The sequence below is a fragment of the Perkinsus marinus genome (assembly GCF_000006405.1).
Source record: "Perkinsus marinus ATCC 50983 genomic scaffold scf_1104296942710, whole genome shotgun sequence".
Classification (NCBI taxonomy): domain Eukaryota; phylum Perkinsozoa; order Perkinsida; family Perkinsidae; genus Perkinsus; species Perkinsus marinus.
The window spans coordinates 66098-85595 of NW_003212056.1; the positions used below are offsets into that span (position 1 = coordinate 66098).

At 51.6% G+C, this 19498-nt stretch overlaps 9 protein-coding genes and 1 non-coding gene across 10 annotated transcripts in view; 4 read left to right on the forward strand and 6 right to left on the reverse strand.

Moving 5' to 3' along the window:
* The window catches only part of Pmar_PMAR020756 (hypothetical protein), a gene marked incomplete at its 3' end in the record, with an annotated part of 1480 nt that extends 127 nt beyond the window's left edge, over positions 1 to 1353 (reverse strand). Inside the window, exons 1-8 of the mRNA XM_002781325.1 lie at positions 1254 to 1353; positions 1079 to 1203; positions 921 to 1038; positions 521 to 867; positions 391 to 468; positions 244 to 341; positions 113 to 191; positions 1 to 57 (exon numbers count right to left, since the gene is read on the reverse strand). Of these exons, the coding sequence (XP_002781371.1) occupies positions 1 to 57; positions 113 to 191; positions 244 to 341; positions 391 to 468; positions 521 to 867; positions 921 to 1038; positions 1079 to 1203; positions 1254 to 1325 (974 nt within the window). The 5' untranslated portion in view covers positions 1326 to 1353. The remainder of the gene's footprint in view (positions 58 to 112; positions 192 to 243; positions 342 to 390; positions 469 to 520; positions 868 to 920; positions 1039 to 1078; positions 1204 to 1253) is intronic.
* A 170-nt stretch (positions 1354 to 1523) lies between these two features.
* Pmar_PMAR020757 (hect e3 ubiquitin ligase, putative) lies at positions 1524 to 6771 on the reverse strand (the record flags this gene model as incomplete). Its single annotated transcript, XM_002781326.1, has 23 exons — positions 1524 to 1682; positions 1784 to 1852; positions 1949 to 2126; positions 2221 to 2426; positions 2475 to 2636; positions 2773 to 2908; positions 2962 to 3083; positions 3168 to 3284; positions 3325 to 3541; positions 3590 to 3741; positions 3789 to 3926; positions 3982 to 4530; positions 4581 to 4865; positions 4919 to 5082; positions 5128 to 5307; positions 5354 to 5564; positions 5611 to 5703; positions 5755 to 5834; positions 5939 to 6095; positions 6146 to 6238; positions 6289 to 6389; positions 6434 to 6537; positions 6587 to 6771. 23 exons carry the CDS (start codon positions 6769 to 6771, stop codon positions 1524 to 1526), a joined length of 3858 nt encoding a protein of 1285 aa, XP_002781372.1.
* Positions 6772 to 7817: 1046 nt separating this feature from the next.
* Positions 7818 to 9259, reverse strand: Pmar_PMAR020758 (sugar transporter, putative; the record flags this gene model as incomplete). The annotated part of the gene is made up of 6 exons (XM_002781327.1): positions 7818 to 7954; positions 8209 to 8461; positions 8484 to 8640; positions 8693 to 8808; positions 8856 to 9004; positions 9055 to 9259. 6 exons carry the CDS (start codon positions 9257 to 9259, stop codon positions 7818 to 7820), a joined length of 1017 nt encoding a protein of 338 aa, XP_002781373.1.
* Positions 9260 to 9816: 557 nt separating this feature from the next.
* Pmar_PMAR020759 (NudC domain-containing protein, putative) lies at positions 9817 to 10597 on the reverse strand (the record flags this gene model as incomplete). The annotated part of the gene is made up of 5 exons (XM_002781328.1): positions 9817 to 9909; positions 9963 to 10067; positions 10134 to 10206; positions 10257 to 10381; positions 10487 to 10597. 5 exons carry the CDS (start codon positions 10595 to 10597, stop codon positions 9817 to 9819), a joined length of 507 nt encoding a protein of 168 aa, XP_002781374.1.
* A 100-nt stretch (positions 10598 to 10697) lies between these two features.
* Pmar_PMAR020760 (Methionine aminopeptidase 2A, putative) lies at positions 10698 to 12543 on the reverse strand (the record flags this gene model as incomplete). Its single annotated transcript, XM_002781329.1, has 11 exons — positions 10698 to 10876; positions 10923 to 11043; positions 11092 to 11175; positions 11224 to 11315; positions 11358 to 11483; positions 11539 to 11623; positions 11671 to 11777; positions 11824 to 11992; positions 12045 to 12228; positions 12281 to 12327; positions 12508 to 12543. 11 exons carry the CDS (start codon positions 12541 to 12543, stop codon positions 10698 to 10700), a joined length of 1230 nt encoding a protein of 409 aa, XP_002781375.1.
* A 527-nt stretch (positions 12544 to 13070) lies between these two features.
* On the forward strand, positions 13071 to 13289 carry Pmar_PMAR020761 (hypothetical protein; the record flags this gene model as incomplete). The annotated part of the gene is made up of 1 exon (XM_002781330.1): positions 13071 to 13289. The coding sequence occupies one exon, from the start codon at positions 13071 to 13073 to the stop codon at positions 13287 to 13289; it is 219 nt and encodes a 72-aa protein (XP_002781376.1).
* Positions 13290 to 13342: 53 nt separating this feature from the next.
* Positions 13343 to 14127, forward strand: Pmar_PMAR020762 (hypothetical protein; the record flags this gene model as incomplete). Its single annotated transcript, XM_002781331.1, has 4 exons — positions 13343 to 13438; positions 13466 to 13615; positions 13657 to 13768; positions 13916 to 14127. 4 exons carry the CDS (start codon positions 13343 to 13345, stop codon positions 14125 to 14127), a joined length of 570 nt encoding a protein of 189 aa, XP_002781377.1.
* A 746-nt stretch (positions 14128 to 14873) lies between these two features.
* Positions 14874 to 16465, forward strand: Pmar_PMAR020763 (ADP-ribosylation factor GTPase-activating protein GCS1, putative; the record flags this gene model as incomplete). The annotated part of the gene is made up of 8 exons (XM_002781332.1): positions 14874 to 15012; positions 15064 to 15194; positions 15244 to 15379; positions 15426 to 15638; positions 15689 to 15786; positions 15834 to 15950; positions 16169 to 16291; positions 16370 to 16465. 8 exons carry the CDS (start codon positions 14874 to 14876, stop codon positions 16463 to 16465), a joined length of 1053 nt encoding a protein of 350 aa, XP_002781378.1.
* A 1182-nt stretch (positions 16466 to 17647) lies between these two features.
* On the reverse strand, positions 17648 to 17719 carry Pmar_PMAR020764. Its single transcript has one exon. It is a non-coding gene; the product is annotated as a tRNA-Gln (tRNA).
* A 976-nt stretch (positions 17720 to 18695) lies between these two features.
* Positions 18696 to 19498, forward strand: part of Pmar_PMAR020765 (hypothetical protein) — a gene marked incomplete at both ends in the record, with an annotated part of 1574 nt that continues 771 nt past the window's right edge. The window contains one exon of the mRNA XM_002781333.1: positions 18696 to 19494. Within this exon, the coding sequence (XP_002781379.1) occupies positions 18696 to 19494 (799 nt within the window). The remainder of the gene's footprint in view (positions 19495 to 19498) is intronic.

Genomic DNA, 19498 nt, shown 5'->3' on the forward strand with positions numbered 1-19498 from the left:
CTGTTCATCGGCTGCTTGAGGCCTTTCCATAGATTATCTCTGCCCGTCGCGGAGTATCTATGTGATCACCACTCACAGTGAGCTCATGTGGTGGTGGCCTGTGGACTATTACGGAATGTCCTTCCAACGTGTAGGAGATTGGGAAAGAGCAAGCCGCGTCCGCAACGGGAGCAGCTGCCATGCTGGGTTAACTGAATGAGTAATCTGTAACCAACGACACCAGTAGCCTCAGAGACTGCCTACGTGTAGACTGCTTTTCCGCAATAACTATATTCCGGGCACTGATCACAACACCCCTGCAACGTCGCCTCACGTCCTGGGCGTTCGGGTCGAAAGCTAGCCTGAGCAGTTGGAAGTGGAAAGCTCAAATATCAACATCAGCGCATCTACCATAAGTTCGCGCAGAATTCAGTGATGCCATCTTCCACCGTCGAAGAACCAATGTCGTCTCCTGGGAGCTGCTCATATCTATCATACACTCGAGTAACATACGCAACCCAGAAACTCGCTTAGCACTCACATCATCTTAACGTCGTCATAGAACCGCAGTAGGGCATCGGAGGCTCTCACCGGAGGGGCATTTTCAGTAGCATTGGCCTCAGCATAGATATCGACCCGCTCGGCAAATACATCCAGGATAACCTTCTTGATATGCTGCTCGCGGATGCTACTTCGATCGAGGAGCACGGCCGTGAGGTCAGCAGCGTCAACATATACAACGCTACTCCCCTCAGAGTCTCCATCCTCATCGGACCCATCCCTGTCGAAGGCGCCACTAGAAGCCTCAGGCGAATCATCAGGTTCCCACTCCTCCATGTTGAACGACCAGGGCGATGAGGAATGCCGCAATGTGCTGGGAAGTACTGGCTGAAGAAATACTGCTCTCTTTCCCCCTCCAGCAACGGAGCAGACTAACCTACCATGAAGTCGGTGTCGGTTCTGTCCTCATCAGCACTCAGTGAGGAAGATACACGCCGCAGGGTATGTCGACGCTTGTCAAGGTTAATCGGCCCAGTTAATGAATCACCGAAGATAGATCTGAGATGAGAACTCGCGCAAAAACTATAGTCCTTCTTACCGTAATCGGTCACTGATTTCGCTACTCTCTAGACGACCAAGACTGGTCAATGCACGAGACCTTACGGTATCACTGGGATCACCACAGCTTGACAATGTTCGACGTCGGACTACCAAACGAGCATCCTGAATAACACAAGTAGCATATACACAGACTGCGGACGAGCTGCTCTCACCTCGTGGATAGCTGTCCTCTGCTTGGTTTTACCTGCAAGGGACCTGTAAGGCTGCGACCCATGTTGAGGCATTCACGAACAGTTCTGAATGAAACTTTAGGGATTAGACCGTCAGAGCCGCTTTAGTGGTAGACTTGAACTCGAGACACAGTTCGTAACGAAGGTTGATGAGAGTTAGTAACACGAAGCAATCGAATAGTTACCATTATTGAGGAAAATACAGTGTGTGTATGAAATGTATACTGTTCGTAATATTCAACGATGCTCGATTCACTGTAGGCCAAACCCTTCGCTGTTCTCGATGGCAGCGAGAAGCATCGCCTTCAACTTCTCAGCGTTGGAATACTCTGGTAGCAGTAAAACGTCGTAGCATGTGTAGGCCGTAGGGAGGCGATCTGTTGGCTCACCGCCGTTCTTTTGTACAACCATCTGAGAAAAGGAAAAGTCAATGACGATCGAATCCACGGACGACTGCAGTAGTTACGCAACATGGGAAAGCAGTGGGCTACCAATTCCAACGGAGGGACTACCTTTATCGCGCCTAACCCTCCCAACGGAACACGATCACTCCCAGTGAAGAACTTTAAGAACTGCCGTTTCTGAGAGGAGGCGGATACAACACACACGGGGAGCCATGCGATGCCAGTCTCACGATGCGTAAGCAATCGACAACGAACCGAGTATAAGAGACTTGCCTGAGTATCATTGAACTCAGATACGATTTTCCAGAAGGCCTGTATATACGGATAGTCCTCATTGAAAGGAGCTCCCTCGTATCGGGCTGACTTCCGCAATGCATCAAAGTCGAGCTTCTGTTCTCCACACAAAATAGCGTGAAGATCGAGAGGAGTCAGCGTACAGAGGGTGAGGGAACTGACGAGGCACAGCGCAAAGTACAATTACAATCAGAGACTCTATCCCTTGAGCTTCGAGCCGATACCGCGTCAAGGATGCTCTCCCTACTTACTCGCCTAAGACCCTATAAAAGCCTTTCTCGAAGGGATCATAGTGTGCCTTAATGCTGTCGACCAACTTCCATTGAACATACTCCTTGACAAACTGCTCACGGTTCGAATAAGTGACCGGCACGTTTGCGCCGTCGGGTATCAAGTCGTGATTCCGGCTTTCTCCGTAGTAATCATAAGACACGTTGAAGGAAATACAGAAGACATCCTGCCAATAAGAAATGAGAGGAAGAATAGAATTTCCGTCGATTCTCACCTTCACTTCCTCGTCAGAGTGCTGGGGATCCTTCGGCTCGTAGTCGAGGAGGTGCTGAAGACTGTGACTTTCCTCAGGGAAGACCTCTTCAAGGTCTTCAACAGTGAGCTCAGCTGATAAGCCTTGTAATAGCCTCTTAAACAAAACGCGAGGAAACGGTACCTGCCAAATGAACTGCAATGACCACCACAAGATGGATTACACAGAATATGCAGTGAGTGGTTTGTCCAGTAATAGCGCCGACTTATATCAAATTCCGTCGAGTAGAAAAGCATGATACTCATGCAACCCCACTTACCCCAAGCCCAGGAAGGTTATTGTATACAAGCAGGCCTATGAGAGTGCCAACGTGCTGGAAATTCTCCGGGCTCTCCACGGAGTTGGAGTTGATCCACGTCACTCGAGCCTCAGGGAGGTACTCAAACATGCCATATCTACAGCAGTACAGGCAACGTCGAGAGCATCGTCCGTATACACCGGTGCTCACTGTGAATCAAACAACTGCTTGCAGAGAATGTCGAAGAACTCTCGTTGTACTCCGCCTTCGTCAACCACGTCTTCTCCCTCGAACTTAACCATCATCGGGAACTTCAACTGCTGGTCATCAGTCTGACCGAAATCCGATTCAGGATCGGCAACAAGAGGAGGATGGCAGAGAGAGCCCTTCAGCTACAAAGACGCTCGCTTCCTTACCTCTGCTACAACACGAAGGGCATCTTGGATTATATGGTCTCGTCGAACTTGCACTTGTAGGACAGTCTTCGGCCGCACGCCTCTCATAAAAGCATCGACCATGATTCCCGGATGAGCCTGGTACACATATCTACGTGGCAGCTGCCGGAACACCTACCTGTAGATGCTCCTGGTTGTGCTTCACTTGCCGCAACACATTCTCAACTTGCAAGACCTTGTTCTTGAAACCCAAAGGTACCAATGACCCATAGCCCAGCATCGAAGCCATATACTCCGTGACAGTAGTCGTATTAGGGCCGACACACTCAGGTTTAGCTAGCACCTCTAACTTACTCGGCAACCGCCCGATAGGACGTCCCCCATTAGGATCAGGTCTAAAGTGAAACACTCATGCTTCATAATAAAGCCACTCATGGTCCTACTTGAGATACTCCTTAGCCCATGTCTGGGAATACATCATGAATTCGACATCGGGCGGTACGGCTTCAGCCAACCCAGTGACCGTAATCTCCTCAGCCCCAGGTAGACCCACTTTTTCTGCAGCGCTGATTATAACAGTTAAAACAATCATGGCCTGAATCACACAGCGCATCAGCAAGGACCTGGCAACGTATCGTCTACTTGACTAAGAACAGCCACCTTGCCGCCTCCCAGGTTATGGACTTCATTGGCCAACGCATTAGCTTGGTTCAGCCACGTCTTCATGAGGCAGTCGCTGAGTATGTAGTGCTGTGGGCATTCGGTAGCGATCAACTCAACCTGTTACGAATATCATTCCAGCTTGTTACGTCGTAGCGAAAGATCGCTGCCCTACCAGAGCCAGTTTGCCCTTTGGAGACAGGCAGGAGATCAACTCCCCCATCCTCTGCCGACACCAAATCCCAGCTGGTCGATCCATCAACGGGAGGAGCATGACAGTGAGTATCCCTCGTAATTGGTCCGCGGTCTCCAGGCTCTTGCCGCTCATATCGCGCAGAGAGTCTCGAACCACCGCTGCTAGCTCTTGCTCGAAGTTGCTCTCCTGGAAAGCCTGGCTCCCCCAGAGTTCTGCAAAGCAGGCATACGCCGTTTGAGTGTCCAGCACTGATCGTCGGTGTCCGGGATAGAGGAGACTCGAGTTAAGCATTTGGATGCCATCTTGCGTCCGAAATATCGCTAAGAGTGACCGCTTCAGGTCGTTGGCCACACTCGTTACGAAGTCATCAGACATACTGCTGCCAGTGCTTCTTGAGAAGGTGTGGACCATACGCAGCAGTGACTCGGCCGAAAGGGCCGCAAAGGAGGTAGAACCAACCCCAGGTGTGACCACTTGACGGAGCATAGCGTGTATCACACCATGTCGAGAAGACCGGGTTAATGATATCTGCAGAAATAACACTTTGAATCACCTTCAGATCATCATTATTAGCCCACCCGGCCGCCAGCCTTTTGAGCCAAATAGTCCTTGCTACCACCGCTGATGGTCCTCGGCAAGTTATGGGAAACACCCGATGCATCGGACATCATCGAGGTGGCCTCGCTGACGGTAGCCGACTTCTGTGACGTCTCCCGCTTATGCCCAGCATGCCGCTCACAGGGATCAGCTCGCTTCAATAGCCCAGAGTCATCAGAGGGCTCGAGGGGGGCCACACCTTCCACAGGAGTGGATATCATACGTCGTTGCTTCCGAAGGGCACTGCCATCTCCAGGATCAACAGTCTACAACAATCAAGATTTCCAGTTTCGCTCCGCCTATATTCGTTCTAGCCTACCGCTGGACGTGCTGGTGCTTCCTCCCTCCCCGCCCTTGGGAAGGCCATCGAGCGCGCCTTGAACAGCTCAGCGGCACCCAAGGCTTTCGGTGCGGAGGTCCTCACTCGTGGGACCATTGGCCGTTCTGCCGACTTGATAGCGAGCACCGCCGAGTGGCTCCGGCCTGACAGCAAGGATCATCCGAGACACTGATTTCACCACTTCTCACCTGCTGCGACAGAGAACACAGCCAAACTCCTGGGCATCAGCGTTGGCCTCAGCTCAGACGAACGTCCCGGGAATCCCGTTCCAAGCTGCCCATCCTCGTTGCTGCCACAGCCGAACAACTGCCCATTGACGTCCAAGAAGAGCGTATGGTGCCCACCGCAAGCCACTGTCCTCCACACCTCTAGTGGAACAGAATGGGAACGATTGCAAGTGGTGAAGGAGTCTACCTTTCGACTGAAGATTGATGGGTATCGGCAGAATCGGTTCCTCAACAACATCAACCCCACACTGGCCGGAAGCATTGTCCCCCCAGAGATAGACCTGGCCGCCCTGAACTACTGCTGCCGTATGCTGCGCTCCACACGAGGCCATCTGGACGGCCTTGGTTGGTGGCAGGCAACTAACAGGTCCTGGCAGCACTTCGCGATGACCAGCATTCTGAAGGGGGATACAATCATCTGTCCTATCGTATCCCTGCTCCTACTTCTCGACCCAGCTGACCCTTGCGGTTGGAGCCCCATGTGAACAGGACTCCAGAGATCGATATTGCGCACGCATGTGCATCACCAGCTGAAATCTGCGACGAACATTTCGACTCGAAAGTTTTTGCCTTCAAGAGAACAGCTACCTGGCGTATCGGCACTCCATAGGTCTGACCACAGTTCAACACAGCTTTCGGTGTGGTTATCTCCTCAGTGTTACCAGTACCTGGCGACCACGGAAAGGTGTACCAACAGAGTGGGATGGCCCGCCAACGTTAGTACACACAAGTCGAATGACTAGTGCCCTACAAAAGTCCAGAGTGCTACTACCTAGCTGCCCAACAGAGTTGTTCCCTGTGCCATACACTTCTCCAGTCTCAAGCAGCAACAGAGTGAAATCACCACCACATGCCACTTGGCACACCTCCTGCGGTGTCACCATCATTCTAGGCGGCATCGGCTTGATCGATGGCTGACCATGGCCGACCTACAACACTCCACAAAGTGATCCAATCGGCGACCCCACCACGTCTCTACCTGGCCAAACTCATTGTCCCTGCCCCAGCCTATAGCGAGGTTGTTGCTGGTCAGCGCTACAGTGTGATGATCTCCACAGTTAACAGCAGTAACCTTCACATAGAGCACACAAGTAGAAGAGCAAGTCCCCAAGCTCCACCTACGAAGCTCTGCTCCAGTTCCTGATATGCTACTAGCCTCGGCTTGAACAAACTCTCGGAGTCGTCCCCATCAGGGCCTGTTATATAGCCCTTCTCATTGAGACCTAAGAACACTAGGCAACGTCATGGACTTTCGTCGAAGCCCTACCTCCTCCGTAAATTCTCCCCGACTCACTGACCACCAGTGTGGACTCTGGCCCTACGCATAGTGATTTCGGATGCCGCCGGTCCAGCTCACAAACCCTCTGGGGCCTAACAACAACCCCTGTGGGGGGAACTGCTTCAGCCTTGCGTTGCCCACCTTTCCACAACGCTCTTGCCTTCCTCGTTTTCCGTAAGACACTGACCGCACCAGTTGTCACCCCAACAGTACACCGCGACTGAGTCCTCCTCCACAGGACTGTCAAGGTCCCCGGGGCTCTCCTGAAAGGCTGGTGTCTCAGCCGATGATGAACTCCCTGGTGACGAGTCGTCCGTACTAGACATGATATGATTGACAATTGGTAAAAATAAAGTCAACTGCACAAAACACCTCAACCGTAGCGGCAGCCACGACCCTCTCGGAGCACTCAACAGAACACGTTCGCAGTATACAACAGTATAACAACCTTCACTCAACAAATCATGCCACCTCCTACTACCAAGGAAGGCCTCCAAAGGGAACCACTACGTTATTATACATGCAAGGAGGAACCTCAGATGAAAGGCCCCTTCATGGACTGGCTTCGAACCAGTGAATTCGCGAAGGCTCTGGAGCGTCCTAAATCTCTCACGACTTGGGTCAAGACCTCGATGGTCTCCTGGTTCCTCCTTCTGAGCTCTCTCAACTCTCCTATCTTCCTCCTTAAACCACTTATCTCCCCCTCTAGGGCCGCCGCTTTGGTCGTATTACTCGGCTTGCTCAACAAAGCCTTCGCTGACAACGATCGGCTGGCCGAGCACACAGTTGGCCGATCAACAGCCACGCGTGATTCACTCCTCATAAATGAGCCCTTAGCTGACGCAGACCTGATCAAGGCCTGTCTTATCTCCGTGGTTGATGGCATCCTATCCAACGGGTCGCGACCGACACTAGAACCCCGTCCAAAACGGGATAATGATGATGCTGTGGATGGCCGAACCGACGGAGGTCGAGGACGATGAGGAGTGTTGCCGCTCTGTGGTGTGAAGGAAGCGCTTCTTGAGAGCTTTGAGGTAACAGCCTCAGTGTTGGACATAGCTGGGGCGGCGGGGGCACCCACGGGCACCACTTTTGATCCGACCAGCCTGGCCGAGGGTGGGACTTCACGTGGACTGCCATCATCCAACTCTGATAGGGTACCTCCCATTGGAGGAGAGAAGAAGCCCGGGTGACCGAATGAAGGTAAGGCCGAAGGCGAGATACCGCCAAAGTAAAGCATGATCCGATAAAAAATCAACGGCGTCTGTTATGCTTCGGACGAGCCCATATAAAGGCAGGGAACGCAACGCTCAACTGAAAAAATACTTGAAAAAAATACAAATTCAGTTGGTACGAGCCACGTATGTATCGATCATTCGATCTCTCCCATGGACATCTCCGACCCCTCATCGCTGGCCTCCGAAATTGTACTGAGCCTACTCAAACCAGGTTGATGTACCTTCGCGTATGGAACACGAGAGATCCCCTCCGCCTCGCTGCCAGCCGCCCCTAAGCGGTAGCCTATCGCCGAGGCCGATACCACCACTGCTCCTATTATAAACCACGGCGATTTCAGTTTAGAGTAGTCCGAGTAGAGCAAGGCTGCGACCACTACTGTACAGACAAGTGTGCCGGCATGTACGTATGCATTTATCATGTTGTCACCATAGTTGAGTACTACAGCTGTTGCCAGACCCACCACAGACAATCCAACAGCAGTAACTGCACTCAGTGGTCATCGCGATGGTCGCAATAAGACTCACCTAAAGCCGCTTTGAATGCCTCTATTGTAGGCGCTTCCCCTGTCACGATTGCAGCGGCGACAACGGCTATTGAGTTCAAGGGCGCTCCCCACATGTATATCCTTGAATTCCGGAGGAGGAAGGGGATCTCCTTGTCACGGTCCTGGAAGAGGTACTCAACCCATATGTTGGAGAATGAGGATATCAAGGCGATCCCTGATACTATGCTGGCACCTAGTATTCGAGGGTACGAGCAACGGTACCCTATCCAAACCTGTACCCAGTATTGTCCTGACCCATCGGCTGCTTTGCCTATCTAAGCCCTCATCACCGGCCGCCACCAGCTGCTGCTGCCACTCCGTCCCAGATGCAATCACGGCGATACACAGACCAATCGCACAAAGGACTGTGCAAACAAATTGGGCTGTCGAGAGAGAGCGGCCGAGGAAGTACCTGCCAGGCGAGGGCTAACGGTGTTGGCTATTGCGATGGACCTGCAGACTACCGGAACAGGAGGGCTGTGATGATGATCTTCATATTCAATAAGAGCTGGAAGGTTGCCGGTGAATCCAGTAAGTCAAGAGCTACAAAGATGCTGTTGTTCTCTATAAGGTAGACAACCTAAGGCGAATACACGTCACATCAGCCATCGGCAGCGGACCTCTTACCGCGGGGATGCAATACGCAAGGGCCTCCTTTAGAGTAGTGTAACGCACGACTGTCGCCAAGCCGAACCGTGAGGCGGCGGGGTCGGATGCATCAGATACTTTCTTCGTAACGGCCACATATAGAGAGATGCAACATGCCAGTTTGATAACTGAGGAACACGGCTCAGCCTCGGCCGAGTGGGGGTGGTGGTGCACTGACCTTCGGCTAGACTAACGACAATGTACTTGTTGGTGCCATAAAATGTATGGTGATGCTGCTGCTCATGGTGGATGAAAGTGTTGATGAGGGCCAATACGAAACACAAGGAGAGGGACAGGAGGACGACCACGGCCAGCAACATCCGCTTACGTAGGGAGCCCGACTCCCGCAGAGACAGATGCTTGCTGGTGGACAGAATCGCCATACAAAACTGATGCAACATACAAGTCGTCGCCACAGAGACTCAACGAATCAATAAGACAGCATCGAAGAAGCAACCACAAGTGGCACACATGAGGAAGCCTAGTGCCAATACATAGGGCAGGGTCTCCTTCTTAAACACTTCCTCCGCTCTGGTGAACCAGCTACATAGTTAGCCAGCGGTCTGACAGGATCGCCCATTCCACGAGCCCGTATACAACCCTACGGCTATTTCAGGATCTATGGCATGACCAAGCCAGATAAGAGAGGTGCTGCCCGAGGCATGCCAGCTAGAGGCCCGCCAGAGCCTACCCGTGGCAGCATCCTGCTCTACATCGAATCAGGCCTACGCACGACCCTCACCAAGCAGCTGCTGCTTCGCTTCTAGGGAAGATTTGAGGATATCAAGGATCGATACCCCCCACAGAGAGTGGTCATGAGACGAAGTGTTCACCAAGACCAGCAGCCCAGCACGCAAGCGCAAAACCTCCGTAACACGGGCAACGCTCGTGCCAGAAACCACAATAATTCAATCACACAATCGAGAGACCATACACAGTATCACTTATACTGAACGCCGCCCATGAACTCCCTCGCGTTGGGCACATTGCCGTTGAACTCCGCTCCCGAGAAGTCGAACCCAGGATGCTCCTCCTGACACCATCGTACAAGTATTGTCCACCAGACTACTCCCGCTTGGGCGGCACCTGGAATCTCTCAAGCATGAGCTTCTTGCTAAGCTCATTCTGGGTAAAGGCATCCAACTGAGTCTGTCCTTCGAAACACGACGGCCATAGCTCCGCTTTACGGGCCTACACCAGTTGAACAAGTGTATTCGTCTTGACCACCAGCTCCATCCGATACCACTCCTTGACCACCTTAGCTAGTATAATGTGCACTTCCCCGTCTTCTATGAACCACGTAGAGTCATCCTTATCCACTAGGCCGGCCCTGAGATTTCATCATATACCAATCTACTGCAAGGCAGTGGTCGGCCTTACGGTGTGTGATTAAGGTAAAACTGATGTGCCCCTCTTAAACTGAGCTTAACTCGCTTAGGCTCCAGCGTTATAGAGAACTGGCTGGCCTTAGCACACCCTGATGGTAACTTAACATATACATGCACCTGCCAAAGGAAAGAAAGACACATATGTGAGGCTCAGTCCGTAACAACACAGCGATAGTGTAATCGAGCACAAGTATATCCCTAGGACGGCCCCCCCTTTATAACCTCATCTTGCGTCTGCTCCCATTCATACACTACGTGGCCATCATAGACATAGGGCTGTCGACCTCGTGCTCTCTTCTCCAGCTCTTTCACCTTAGGGTCCTTCTCAACCATACAAACCCTACTTCTCCAACACACCCCTTCCCACAACCCCAACTCCGATCGCAACACAAGCAGCGCTTTGCAGCAGGAACATCGCCGAGGCTAATGACAGCTAATAATCCGGTCCTTTTGATATTATCTCCGTTCCCATCTCCCCACACATGATGGTGTGCTCAAACTGCGCTATGTATCCTCCCGGACCAGCGTCCACCAACGGAGGACAGTCCATCACCACATTATACCGCACGAGCTCTCTCAAATTTCCGCAGTCAAACGCCGACAGCCACCGGTCTGACATCGAATTCCATCGATAAAAAGACTGCGATATATATACTACCAGCGAACGGCATCGTGCTGAAACGCTTAAGTATGTGGGAGAGAGTCCTCTTGCCGTTGGCCGACAGAAGACGGCTAAACTGCTCGTAGTAAGGGCTCAGCATGAAATGGCTCGACTCCCCCTGAGATCCCGAAAACCTCTGCCCCTCTCACTCAACACCCCATATTACTTTGCTAGTGACATAACCAGTGATTCCACCACCAGCACCTCCAAAGGTTTCCACGGCGTAGAGCTGGTTAGCCTTCATTTTAGTCTAAGAAGAGTGAGCACTCCACGATACCTCCAGCCGGCGGTCGCTCACCTGGTCTCCGTTATCCACTAGGGGTATGGCCAGACCATCGTGAATCTTGTAGTTGCCGATAGAGTGACCACACAGGTTGTAGATGGCCCTCACTGGGGATCCATCCTCGAGCTCACCCGAGTTCATGACCTAACACACGTATGGAGGAGCCGAAACGAAGCACTCCATCGCTACTTCGCTGACAGCAGCACCCACATCACACACCCGCACATCAACTCCAGCCGTGCGTATGCCTGCGTATGTTGCTTCCTTTACTGTCTCTGAAGTAGGAGTACACTTCTCTGGTATGGACGCTACAGCGTCCCTCCTTACTACCTAGCAAAGGCACCAAAAGAGGGTTATGGGTAACGGAGAAAGCGCAGTCAATTATATGGCCGTCGACATGGACTCCAAAGTCGACCTGAGCAGCAAGATTTGGGAGGCACCAGGACAAGGGGGCGTCTCTACCTTGAGCACATCATTAGCAGTGTATATGATAGACTGGGGCGGAGGTGCTGTGGAGAAGGCCGGGTTGTTGGGCGTAAAGTGAGCGGCAACTTCATTCAAGCACACGCCTATGGTGAGAGACTCCATGTGGATATACACTACCCGCATACTTACCAGTAGGAAAGCCCCAGCCACGCTCAAGTGGTCGCTTGGGATCGAACTTAGCGTGCATGTTCACTCTACTCTCCAACTCCTCCACAAAAGTGTCCAGCCGCATTCCAGGCTTGATCTTCGGCTCCATCTCGTGGCGCACAGTACGATGAATACGTGCTGCGGCTCGTGCCTATGCCCACGACATCGCTATCCATCATTCCACTATACCCCCCAGCTATTACCGCTCTAAGAGTTGCCATAGCCGCTGCAGTACTGACTGCCCCTTCACAAGAGTCAGTGGCCTTCGAGTCGTTTTTCGTTATGATCTCCCCGGGCTCAGCTCCATTCCCACCAGCGTGGTGTACAGCACGACGCTTCACCCCTTTATGTTCGTCATTCTTTCCCTCAGGATCGTCTCCAGTCGAACTGACTCGCCCGATAGACTTCGGCTCTACCAGGTTGATCCCCAATACAGTACCGGACGGTTCCGTTGCTGCCACCTTCCGAGCCAGGCCCACGCCCAAGCTGGGAAACCGCACTAAGACTGCTCGCCAGAAACGAAGGTTAAGCTCCAATAGGATGGCTTTCGCTGAGTAAATGGTGGCCCGAACGCCGAAGTATCTGGAAAAGAGAGACGCATCCAAGGTTGAAGACGATAAGATTCAAGTGAGGTCAGGTGCAGTCGTGTACGGCCGAGGATATTACAGTGTTAGTGAGGTAGAGATTGTCAGGAACACCCATGCAGTCGGTGAGAAAAAATGGAGGATTGATGAAAGGGCGACGACGACCATCGTGAAAGGGTTGAATGGACGATTTGCTCTGCGCGAAGTTTATGACATGCGCGATATTTTCCGGCTGCGGAAGAATTCGCGCAACCTACATCGTCCATTTGCGCCCGGCTGCCCCGATACTTCGCGTTTGAACTAATCCGTTATTGTTGGCCTGTTGAGTGATCATCTCCAGCGGCTCGTCTCCTTAGTATGGCGCCTCCGTCCTCTACCAACTTTGCAGACGTCCGACGGCTAGTATCCTCTGGTGCTCCACCTGCACTCATCGTCAGCGATCCAGCTTGGAAAAGGATGCTTAACGAGGTAGTAGGCGTCACTGCAGGGATGTAGCGATACTCAATTCAAACTAAAAATCATCGCTTTGAAAAATTTTAACGTGTCGAATCAGTACGCATATACCCCTATAGGATTCAGGTTTACCCCGCTCACTATCTAGTTCATCCCTGGGGCTTTCGTTGACAGTCTATCGGCCTTTTCCATATGCTTTGCACGATAGTATTGTGCTGGATAGCCGCTCAAGCGATATGCTACAAGACTGGATATGGTGGTGTTACTTTGGATCTCTGTGCTCTGCAGATCGATGCTGGTTTGGCGCGGCGAAAGGAGGCCATCGACCGAGTTGCTGCCGACCTCGGTGTAGTGTTGGAGGACAAACAACGGCCATCTGTTCCGCCATCGGGAGCACACCCGGTCGGGTGAGCACGCCTTGGCGTATCCATACCACTTCTCAGCACTCTTCCTCAGGCATAGTGATGGCTGGTGGCCTCAAGAAGCACCCATGGCTGGGTACTCTCCTCAACAGCCTCCTCCATGGGGAGGTACACAGGGATATCCTCAACATGCTCCATGTAATGAGTTCAGCAGTCACAGACCAGGTTCGTCACTCTGCTTCTCCAGATCCCATGTCCCAGGGGTTGCCGGTGCCTCCCCCCTTCCCTACACCACCACCGGGCTTCAACAGGCATTACCAAACCAGTGCCCAGCAGCTCCCAGAAGAGACCGAGTTGCAACGTCGAAAGCGGCAAGTAAGGTTACCTCTACGCCACGTCTTTACTACGTCCATCAGGCCCTCGAAAGGATGTCGGCGCCGCCTCCTCCTGTTGCTGCTGCTGAGAGTGTGCAACGACGCTCAGGTCCTGACTCTGGGTATGGTCCTGCCCCCGATCCCAACGATAAAGGTAGTGATGAAAGTATTGGTATTGGTCGGCGTATAAACAGCATACCTACTGAAATAACCTGGTGTTTTTGATGGAATCCGCGTCGATGAGAGTACCCTCTCGTGTTCTTGGACTGAGATGGGGGATACTCGTGACTTGAATTTTCAGAAGCCTTCGAGGCTTATCGCCGTGCTTGTTGGTTGAAGTACTACCAGCACATGGCGGCACTCCAGACTCCTGAAGAGTCAGATGACCATCATCATCAACAGCAACAACAACAACAACAACAACAACAACAGAAGCAGTCCTCGACGGTTACTCCAATGGATGATGATGACGATGAAGACGATGATATCAACAAGGAGCTGCTCGGTCTCTAGGCCCCACTGCTTAACGACTACTTGTGTATTATTCGCGATATTTTTATCCACCCTTTTAAGATCGTGGGTTCGTCAATACTGTGTTAAGTGCAGTCAGTCATAATGAGATCTCTCTTTCATCGGTGGTGATAGTTGGAAGGGAACTATGAACAACCAACGGGTGTTGTGATGGAGAAGAGTATTTCACTCGTGGGATTGTATCAGGTTTGAGCTGTGAGCCTCACAAAAGCGGCATATGCCTGATTATTATAGCATTGATAACCGATTAGCATGGGGTGTCCAACGATAGCACCCACGTATCTCTGGAGACTCAAGTCAGCCAGTTAAAAAATGATTTCCTAGTTCGAATAGGAACAGGACCGAAGCAGGGCGTGGAAACGAAATTATGAACGATCCGATGACATCGATGATAGTTGCTTTGGGAAGAGTGTGATTATCTGCATCCCAGGTTCGACGATTATACGCGCGCGAATAACTCCGAAATTCACGCAGGTTTTCTATGCATAATCGTTCCAATCGGCGATCCTCCATATTGCGCTGGTAACAAGAGTTGACTTGCGTGAGGTGGGCTACTCAATAGCGACAGTAGGTCTTCGGGACAAACGGGACCGTTTGCCTCTTTGTCCCCGAGCAATTAGTAAAAGCTTCGCCAACTAGCAGGTGCTTACTCCCCAGCACTTGTGGTTGTAGTCCTGGCAGGCCCTATATCAGTCCAACTACTGTGCTAGTTTTCTATTGTTCTCACCATGGACCCGTCAACGAAGAGTTTTTTCGTAGCACGTCGAAAAGAGGACCCCGAAAACGCTGTCTGTTGTGACTGCGGTGCTGCCAACCCACAGTGGGCCAGCGTCCCCTATGGGATCTATTTCTGTCTAGTCTGCTCTGGTAGTATCCTAGGCAGTTGGTTTGAGGATGTGGGTGAATTATGGTATCCAGGAAAGCATCGATCTCTCGGAGTGCACCTTAGTTTTGTGCGGTCAACCACGATGGATACGTGGAACCCCAAGCAGTTGAAGAAGATGGAAGTTGGTGGCAACGGCAAGTTCAATAAATTCTGTCGAGAGATGGTAGCACTCGCGGCAAACGATTTGAGGCGCGGACGATTATGGGTGCCAGGAGATCGATAAGATGTCGATCTCGGAGAAGTACAATACCAAGGCAGCGGAGTACTACAGGAACTACATTCAAGCCTCGGTTGATGGGACCGCCCCGCCTGAGAGGCCTTCTATCGCAGAAGGGAAAATGCCTGCATGTAAAGGAATTAGTTTGCCCTGTGATGAGTGGGTGATGCTTGTTAGATCCTCCTCCGGTTTCGTCGACTAGTGGTAGTCAACGGAGTGTCTCTACCCCGCCAGGCTCGGGCTTGGTATCGTCCAATGGTCGTAGCAACGGACTCAAAGCACAACGTCAAACCGGCCGGAGTACTATCACGGGCTTTGGAAACGATGGAATGTCTAGCAGAATGCATCAAGGAAGCTCTGATCGGTATAGCGCGGCACAGCCCCAGGGAGGTAGGGCGAAGGATTGGGTACACTTTGGGTAGCCCAGCTTGCTGTAGTAGGGTCGGACCGGGGGGACTACTGGAATCAGGAAACCCACGATGATGATGATCCCTTGGGAAACATGCTCTCTGGCGCTGCATCTTGGGTCCGGTCGGCGGTAATAATTGATGCTGTTATGGTAGGTCTGTACTATTCGCTGCTTAGAGTCAACAAATACAACAGGATGGCTGGAATGCGACGGCTCAGAGTTACGCTAACTGGGCAGCTCAGAAGAGCTCTGAAGCGTATAGTACGGTTACTGATGAGGCATTCAAGGATAAGGTTATACGGGAAGGTCCATGATGGTGTTGGAAAATATGCACATATTCAACTACATGTGTAGGTGAAATTTTGAGGAAATTCCCATTGGTTTCTGTATGCTTCCGCCCGAATTTGTATGTAAACTCCTGTAATTAGTAAGGAAACTCCTGGACTCAGCTGAAGACTACGAATATCTATTCCAACACTGGTTCATGATGAGATGGATGGTGATACTTCAGGTTCGCTCTAAGATATCCTCAACATCGGATTGGTTCTCGCAGCAACTTGGTGGTACTGGTAGCTCAGCTAGAGGTGAGCAGGCAGCTCAGTATCTCGGCACGTTGTCGTCGGGGACCATGGAGGTAGTAAGGTCAGTGAGGGGGTATCGGAGGTTGAGTGTTGGGTGTAGGGCTTTGGGTCGGACTCTGTGCGGCCATCAGTACCATCAAACACTACTCGGGGGTCTTCTGCTCGAGGAGAGGCAGCAGCTGACTATCTCAACTCCTTGTCGACTGGGAAGATGCAAGTACGTTTAATGATGTCGAGGCTGTGGCCTGGAGGTGTCTCTTTAGGGGTTCGGTGCGGATTCGATAGTCACCACTCCTACTCCTACGCATCCTGCAGAGAGTCACGACCTCCACGGTCGATCGTTTTCGTCGCCCCCACGTGCTACTCAGCCGCCACTAGTCGATCTGTCCTCGACAACTACCAGGCCGTCACCGCAGCAGTCCCATCCGAAACCCATAGGTCAACAAAAAGCTCCACAAGTTGGAGGTTTGCAGCCCCAGAAGAAGTCTGGTGAGTTTTAATGGTCACATGTCTCGGCATTAGCATTGGGAACTCCTCAGTACGTTGAGCGACCCGGAGGCTTTCTGGAATGAAGACAACTGGTGATTGCTTTCTCCCCTGGCCTGATCGTCAATGCCATCTTTTCTCATTGCATACTGTCACCTCGGTAGTTGTTTTTATTCACATTGCACCATATAGAGGTTGTCGGAGAGAGGATCAGCAGTAATGGAGTCGTCAGCCCGTACTGTTCTGTAACCTGCCACATTGCGTGTGCATCGCTCCGCTAAGACTGATGACCATAAGCAAAGAAATCTAGGGTTTATCAACTGTAACCAAATCTTCACTATTATTGTGCGAGTGTTGAGATATAGTTGTCACTTTGGGGGCGTAGACCGGCTAACAGCGGGATTATTAGCCTCGCCAAGGTGTGAAGCTGTAATGGGCTGCAACTGCAAAAGCAGCCGTCGGATGTACATAAAATTTCTTCATCGCCAACAGCAGTCGGCCATATGGAGCCAACTAGGCACTGCCAAATAGGCTTGATCCTCTGAGGTTACTTCCTGGAAGAAGCACCTGCCGTTGTCAGGTCGAAAATTGACCTGGATTTGATCCAGTTATTCGGCATTCGTTCTGAAACCGACAATTCCCATCTCCCTGGGGACGTTCGGAATGAGCTTCGTCTACATCAGTACAGGTATTAGGTGAGGGATTTGGCGGTTGATAGTTAATTCCTTCCAGCCTGGAAGTTCCAGGTCGCAATGCAGCGAGATTTTGCCTGGAGCTCTCTACCTCGGAGGGATGAAGATTGCTCCAAATTTGGATATACTGGCAGAGCAAGGGATGACACACACATGCTGTTTGCGGCAACTCTTCCACTGATAATGGCATCAAGGATGTTCGGGAGACATTCGTGGTCGCCGATGTAGAAAAGGTTCTACCGGGATTTGAACCCAGATCGCCAGATTCAGAGTCTGGAGTGCTAACCGTTACACCATAGAACCAGCTGAGTAGGGTTTTCTGGAGCTCGTGTGAACCAGATATCCATTGCTTGTGTCCAAATACCTGACCTTATCCTTGGAGGACTCCAAAACTGAGCCAATGTTCCCTGCAGTATTGTACCGTGCTATAGTATGGACCCATTTGGCAATTACGGAAGCCGAAGGCAAAGTCCTGGTCCATTGCTTTGAAGGGGTACCATGCTGTCCAGTGTATGATGATTACTATACGGATCTCCCAGGTCAGCAGGAGTTCCACCATCGTTATCGCCTATTTCATGTGGCTCAGAACTCAGACCTTCCATGAGGTCCCTGAGTGGGTTAAAGCTATCAGGTACGCTGTTCGATAGGATTTAGAAGATATTAGGCAGCACTCCCCGGGGTGGGTTTCCTCTGACCAATCTGCAGTCCGAAATTCGGACTTCCTGAAATTTCACTTGCCTCCTGAAAGTGTTCGGCGAGAAGCTGCAGAGAACGAGGTGTACCCAGGCCTTCCTGCCACGACATATTCCACCATATCGAGAGTCACAGTGAGTTGGGACGCTGCTTACTTCGACTGAGGCATAGACTATTGCGCAGGCTGGCCAATTCCTTTTCCTTTCGGGTTTCCTATGTGCACTCAGTGCGGACTCTCCCTCAACTTGCGGCCCTCATGGTAGTGCTGTCAGTTTCGGCAGAATCGGCGTTGGGGCAGAGGTACCAATAATACCATTGACGGTTGACTGTCGGTAGTTCGGTCCCATCAAGTTGAGCATGACCAACAGATTTACCTATGTTTTACGGTACGATACGTCGGTTATTATGATGCGGTTCCAATTACGACTTGGCACAAGGGGCAATTCAATTCTTGCTTGAAAATCTTGCGTGTCTTGCATTTCCTCAACGTTCACTCTATACTTAGGCTGCTGGCAGCGGAGGGCAGTGCTTCAAATACCAATTACATGTTCCTTTCCGCGAGTTAATATTTGTAGATATAAACTCAATGTCTGCCACTCATCAACATCCACTATCAACACCTGAATTGCCTTTTGGTTATTCCCCTCGGCACAGCACGGATCATCATTCTTCCTCGGAGGCGACCAGTCCCCCTGGCCGCGAGCCGGCCTCGACGACCTCGGCATCGAGTGGAGATGATACGCCTGGTAGGAGGGTTAAGTTTGATGGCTATCCAGCTTTCGATCCCACGGTTGGTAGCGAGTCTGTGGTCAGCGGAGTTCAGGCGTTCGAATGTCGTGGTGACACTGACGAGCTGCAGGAACGAATAACTGCTCTCTCGAATGCTGTTTCACAGGCTCATTTTGAGCTGAATGAAGAGCGGCAGAAGCGACGTCTATTAGAGCTGGAAAATGAGACGTTGAAGCTGAAGGTGTTGTCTTTGAGTATGATGAGCCCGGAGGCCGCAGGCGCATTGGAAGCTGCTGTTGATGAGGGTTATGGGATCAGTAATGGCCTGGACCTCTCACAGATCTACCTGGGGAGTAACGCGGGTCATCATAACCGCAGTCGTGCGATGACAACAGTTGAAGGTTTGGCTCAGAATTCGTTACCGGTGTGCCGAAAGGCATCAATTGATGATGCTATGTTGGCCATGGCATTCGAGAACAAGGAGGATGTGTTGGTTGTACGTCACATTGGGAGCCTTGGCTTTGGACCAGCACAGACACTAGCTGCTTACTTGTCGGTATTCGGTAAAGTACAGGAGGTCATCGAGATAGAGGATAGGGATGAGGCTATCATCGTTATGACCGATGCTTCGGATAGCAGTCCTGTCTACCCTCATGGTCT